Here is a 6364-nt window from a genome sequence, read left to right as displayed (position 1 = left end):
AGAACTTGCAAGTACTGCAAGAACTGCAAGACTGCTACTTCGCTCTGTAGAGGATAGTTTTTAAAAAGCAAACCTACCCAGAACTCAAGAGATCCTTATTAAACGTCAATAATCCCACCTTTGTTTGAGTTCATTCACTGCTGGAAATGATTTGACCTGCTTTATGAAGATTGTGGGAAAGGCAAGGCATCCTGGGATTGACATCTTTGTCAAGACTCAAAAGGCAAAACTCAGGTTATCAGGGAGAAATCCAGACAGATCCCAGACTCAAGGCCCCTCTACAGGTCATAGGCCATCAGGTTCTGCCAGGGCAGGACCACCCCAGCCTTCCCTGCTTCAGCTCCTCTAGGAACTCTCAGCTAGGAGGAAGACTCTCCTTGAAGCTAAGCCTCCTAACTTGATTTTACGCACATCAAAGGTTACTTTTTGCAATGACAGATTGTCTTTATTCAAAACGTCTTTGTTCAACAAATGAACAGAGGAACGAGGTAAAATCCTTCTAGGTACATTTCCAAGACATTGTCAAAACATTTATGACCATGTAGGATGTTTTTTTATTATTTGAAGTTTCGTTCGCTTTCTATTTCCTGACTTCATAACCTGACATTCTGTCTAAAAGTAAACTTAGGTGTCTAGGAGTACTGCGTTACACAAAGTGAAAAGCCATTGTGGGTCCTTTTTGTTTTCTCTTTATCGAAGCAAACACGACCATAGTATGGTTTTAAACAGAAGGTGTCCCTTCCTGAAGTTTTAAACTTTTAAGCCTTTCTCTCCCCACACAGGAAGAGCAAATGGTACCTAGCCGTGTCTGATGGCACAGCACCGAGATTCAGCTCTTTTCTTCAGTGGGAAAGGAAAAAATATATATATACGCATATTCTAGATATAATACCAGGGTCTGGGAGTTCCGAGTCCAAAGCCTATCCAAGGAGAGTGAGGGGACTTAAATAAAAGCAAAACTGCCTACTTTTTTTCTTTTTCTTTTTTGTCCAAAGGGGTTACAGTTGGAGACTTGCTTTGGGAGAGTCGAGAGAGGGGCAGATGTGTAGCTGTCTTAATGTTTGGAAATTTCGGGCACGAGTCTGTACCTTGGGTCCAGGAGGATGACCCCTCCCTTCCCCCTGGAAGAGAGAGGCAGAGTCTGGGGTGGGCAAAGGACAGCGGCGGGCCTGACCCAGAGACTTCTGCAGGCCAGACTAGGTGCAAGGGGAAGGATGCAGAGCTCTGCTCCCAAGCCACCCTTCAGGTCCGGGCCAAGCTGGGGGTTACATGGCCGTAGCGTGGGCTGACGAATAAGGGTCTATGCCAGTCTTGGTCATGCCTGGGAAGAGGATGTAGGCGACAGGGGGTTGCAGGGTGGAGGCAGACCAGGCAGTACAGTTACAGGGCACCACATAGCCCGGGTTGGTGGGGGACGGATGCGTGTGCGTGTGCTGGCTGGGGCAGCTGAGACTGCCGAAGGCGCCGTTCTGATAGCCCAGGGTAGACGCGTAGGGCAGCGCGCTGGTGGCCAACGTGTGGGGCACTTCACCCATCTTCTGGATGGCACTGGAGCTAAATTGCGCAGGGTCCAGCAGGGAGTAAGGCGCCGAGGCCGGCGGCAAGAAGGCCCGGGCTTTCTCGGGCGCGCTCAGAAGGCCGTCGGAAGCCCCCACGGGCAGGCCGGCTGCCTTGAGCGGGTCCGTGTCGCCCAGGTAGGGCAGGGGGAAGACATACCTGTCTTTCTTGAGTAGGTTCTTGGGCTTGCGCCTTGGCCGGTACTTGTAGTCGGGGTGCTCCTTCATGTGCTGGGCGCGCAGCCTTTTGGCTTCGTCGATGTAAGGCCGCTTCTCTGCCTCGGACAGGAGCTTCCATTCGGCGCCTAGGCGTTTGCTGATCTCCGAGTTGTGCATCTTGGGGTTTTCCTGGGCCATCTTGCGCCGCTGGCCCCGGGACCATACCATGAAGGCATTCATGGGCCTCTTGATGTGGTCTGAAGGTTTGGACATGGTCCCGGCAAGGCGGGCGGGGGTGGGGAATGCAGGGGCTCTGCGGGCGAGCTCGGGCGCGGTTGGCCGCCTGTCTTTCTGTCCGTCCTGAGCTCGGGACTTTGAACTCCCCTCTTCTCGGAGCCGCAGAGGGGGAGTCAGAGAGAAGAGCCGACCCTGTAAAGTTTTCAACTGATCATGCCAATCCCGGCACCCAGGCAGCCCCCAAGGGGCCGAAGGATAGGAAGGGCAGCGGGGAGAAGGGGGCGCTCGGCCTGGAGTCTGTGGGCACCAGAGATTGGGGCCCAAGAACCAGAGTCTTGGGATTAAGTGGCTAGGTAATTTTCTGGCGAGGGCAGGAGGCTCCTCCTCTCCCTCTTCACCTTCGCCTTCTCTCCTTCCCGTCTTTCCCCTGGCTTCTCTGGCCGTGGCTCCCCCCTCCCGCGGCTTTCCAGGCGCTGCTTTGCCTAGCACCGCACCTGGCTGAGAATGCGGGGAGGCTGGTGAACTGCAGCCAAAAGCGGTGAAGTTCAAAGGCGAGGTGGGCCGGGACCGCACGCACTCTGACATAAGCGCGGGGCGGCGACTCCCCAACCTGGGCGCCAATCAGCAGCAGGGAAGGCGGGGAGGGGGGGCGCACCTGCCAACTCGCGAGTAGTGGAAACCAGAGCGTCCCCGATGGGGGCGGGGAGAGGTATGAGGGGCACAGACACCGCCGAACAGAGCTAGTTCAGGACCGGAGACTGGGGATTTACATCGTCTTTGGCAAAAAAATTAAAACTCTTCGTGCCCCCGGTTTTAATCCCCGGACCCCAGTTGTTCAAAAGAGAACTGGTGCTCCTTAATACAAAGATCTCAAGCAGCAAGTCCAGAGCTCTTGCAGATAAATAGGACAGCCTAGCCACCAAATGAGAAGACAATCCTCCCCATCCCCCCCCCCCCAGCACACATACTCACACACTTGTCAAAGATCCCTGGTATAGGAAAAGAATATATCAAACTCAGGGCAAAAAGCAAAATAAACTTTTTGCTTCATAACCTCTGCGCTGCTTTAGTATTATTCTTGCAGGTGTGGGGGTGAGGACGCTCCCACGGAGAAGTTCCGGGCCCCTGAGGGTCGGAGCAAAGCTCCCTGAGTCTGGATAATTCGAGTGGCAGTTGCAGAGGTTTCCAGTCCTCGTTAGCGAGCATCTAAAACTGCAGCTCTTCACACTGGGGGGCCCTTAACGCTAAAACTCTTCACTTTGAGGGCTATGTGGTAGGGAGGGTCCATTCTGATTCTTACTTATTTTGTCATTATTTGGTGATTTAAAACGCCCAGCGTTCCTTAACGGTCAAAACTAGAAAGACAGCGGGTAGGCGGGCCCTGGGGAACCTTCCTGTTGTCCCTTTGGTGTCTGTAGACGGGAGCCTCCTCAGTCTGTATCCTCTCAACTAGGGTCGATTTTTCCCCCAGGGTGCCTTTTCCCACTCAGCGAAGACGGGGGGCTCCTTTCTTGAGTCAGATGAGCATTCTTCGGGTAAAGAGGACGAAATAACCCGCCGAGCCAACCTGCGAGCCTGTTTCCTTTGAATAATTGCCTGGCCGATGTGAAATGCCCTTGGGGGAAATATTTATTAAATGGAAACTATTGTCCCGGGTCCTGAAGGACCTGAGTGTGTTCCAGGCTTATTGGCTTTTGCACCAGCCTCTCCCGGGAGGAGGACAGGCGGACAGGCCAGAAAGGCGCACAACGTAGTCATCTACCAGAAGCTGCGAGTGGGGGTGGGGTGGGGGAGGCAGAAAGGGGGCCTTTAAAAAAGTAATTGTGGTGTGTTGTGTTTGAAGGGGGAGAACCTAGTTCCACTTCCTATGATGGTAAAGGCTAGGGTGATTTATCAGCTTTAGTTCTGTTCCTCACAGAGAATAACGGCTGGACATTATTCCCATTTTACAGATTAGGCATAATCTATCAATCACACGGGAAAACTGATCTTGGTCTGGGTTTCCTTAGTCTGAGTTGTAGCCCTTGCTCTCCGGAATAAATTCCTACCCCCAGCCGCGGAGCCCCCCCCTAACTGTACAGTAGATTCACCACCTTTGAATCCTTTCGTGGCTGTGAGCTCCTCTCAGGAGTCTGCGCTTTCAATGCCAGCTTCTCTTCACTCTGCCTATCCTCTCCTTTACTCTTCCTCCTGGGCTTTCTCCACACACACACACACACACACACACACACACACACACACACACACACACACACAACCGCCCCAGAGTTTCTCGAAGCAGAAGTACTTTTTGGCCCACTTCGAGGAGGATTTTAAAGCTTAGAAGTCAACTCCTGTTTAGTTCTGATCTGCTACCCTCAGGACTTGTCAGGGGTCTGAGATCCACTAATTCTAATTCTACTGGGTGATGGCAGATGCTTAGGGGAAAAGTGAGAAAAATCATCAGATTTGCAGAGTAAGGGCTCACCAGCCACACCTAGAGGTTTAAGTTAATGCCATGTAGTGTCTCAGAATTTGCTTAATGAGGGATCTGACACAGCTTCTTGGGACCCCCTCTTCAATTCTCAGCTGGCTTCTATGCCAATCCATCCACTTACCCCTGCGCAGTTTGGGACTGGAGAGTGCCCTCTTTCAATCTATCTTAGTTTTTCTTCCTCCTCTTGTAGCTGGTCCTCTTCTCAAACCCTCTCAAATCCATCAAGTCAGCCCTAAGTTGGAACCCAAGAGCTATCCACAATTCAAGTGCTATCCACCGCCAGAAGAGAACTTAACACATTGGGTGCAGCCTGGAGGGGGGTTAGGTTTACTCAAGGCCCCCTTACCTGCAAGTGCTCGAGTTCTGGTGCTCTTCAGCCCCCCTCCCACCTCTGAGCTGAGCTGTGTGTGTTCTGCCTTCCACTCTGCCACTAGCAAGCTCCAGCACTCTCCAGGGCCTTTGTTGCCCTAGGGCAGAGTTTTGGTGTACACCCCAGGAATCTGGCCTTCTTTCCCTGGCTTGGCTAGGACTCCTGCACTCTGGGGCACATACAGACTACTCAGCCTGGGGAACATTTGTCCCCAGGATCTCTGTGTTGCCAGGTGCTTTGTAGGCCAGTGACTGCCTATTTATCACAGGTACTCATACCAGGATCTCAGAGTTCAGAGGTTTGGGAAAGTTTCTTTCTGCTCTGGGCTGATTGGAACTTTCCTGATGGGACATTTTCCACCTTGCAGTAGTGGACAGAAAACGCCTAAGTCAGCCTGGTAGGGCCTCAGGGCTGCTGGGCTTGCACCCTGCAGTTAATCCTCAGCTCCTTGCTTTGCTCTTCTCTGAGGGCTCCTCTCCTGTGGGTTGAAGTTAAGGCTTCCGAAGCTTCTGGAACTGAGAAGCAAGGCTGAGAGAAGGGAACGTGGCAAACCACAATGTTGGGATGTTAGGAAAGAGCAGAACTGGTTGGAAACTCACCACTGGAGCTGGATGGTGTTGGAAGAAGCCAGGAGAAAAACCTCATGGCCTGGGGAGGTGCGATCTCTGCTGATTTTCTGTCTTTAAGGTCAAGGCTCATAATGTGGGGGTTTTCATAAACGTAGAGGCAAACAGGTGTTTAGCAGCAAAAACATTAGAGATGATACATTGATCATTGGAAACAATGAACTTTGACCACATCATAAGCTTTAATTTGTCTTATCTAAATAAAATACTTGGAACCCTTTCCTTCATGTCCCACTTTTTCTATTTGAAAATCCACGGAGTCCTTAGAAGACCTGACCCAGGGCTCCATTTTTATTAACTAAGGCATTTCCCCATGACTGGGGTCTTCTCATTAGCACTCAGTTCTGTTCACTCAATATCTTGATGTTTTATAAGATTCCCTATGTTCTTGGCACCAAGATGACACTGGGGACACAGTTTAGAAAAAAACAGACTGGGAACACAATCTTGTCCCAAGATAGACACCCTGGAGTGCTTTTGACTCAAGCTATTTGCCACCCCAGTTGAGTAGCTGGCTAAGCCTAAGGGTTTATCTCAACACCAAAGCATGCCCAGGGTCCCAGACATTTTTCTGTTGCTGTGTAAGATGCCCAAAGCTAAGAGGCATCATTTTCAACTGTCAACCAGACTCAGGGGGGAGGGAGAGGAAGGGAGAAAGAAAAGGGGAGGGAGGGAAGGGTGAAGGAAGGGAGATAGAGAGAGAGAATGAGAGCCTCAAAGCTCCTCTTCCTGGTGAAGAGCTTCCTCTAGGCAAGCCCGAGTCTCCTAAAGCTTCCACAACTTCCTTCCAACTGATTTACCACTGGGACCAAGGGCACTCTGTACTCCTATTTTCCTTTCTCCCTGGAAACTTAGGATTAAAGTAAGGGATCCTCATAGCTATTCACAAGTACAAAACACATGCATTCATGGCTAGTGTGTGTCAGTAGACTTTTCTGCA

The 6364-nt window shown here is 51.3% G+C and overlaps 1 protein-coding gene across 1 annotated transcript; it reads right to left on the bottom strand.

Annotated features, from left to right (window-relative positions):
* Positions 1-1189: 1189 nt before the first annotated feature.
* Sox14 (SRY-box transcription factor 14) lies at positions 1190-2512 on the bottom strand. The gene has a single exon (XM_051173802.1). The coding sequence runs from the start codon at positions 1986-1988 to the stop codon at positions 1266-1268; it is 723 nt and encodes a 240-aa protein (XP_051029759.1). The 5' UTR covers positions 1989-2512; the 3' UTR covers positions 1190-1265.
* Positions 2513-6364: the final 3852 nt, after the last annotated feature.

This window comes from Phodopus roborovskii, unplaced genomic scaffold (genome assembly GCF_943737965.1).
Source record: "Phodopus roborovskii unplaced genomic scaffold, PHOROB, whole genome shotgun sequence".
Lineage (NCBI taxonomy): Eukaryota > Metazoa > Chordata > Mammalia > Rodentia > Cricetidae > Phodopus > Phodopus roborovskii.
Note: the sequence above shows the minus strand (reverse complement) of the source record. Positions and strands in the feature narration are given on the sequence as shown.

Excerpts from the sequence above, each read along its gene's own strand:
- Sox14 (XM_051173802.1), bottom strand. The coding sequence starts at position 1,988 with ATGTCCAAACCTTCAGACCACATCAAGAGGCCCATGAATGCCTTCATG.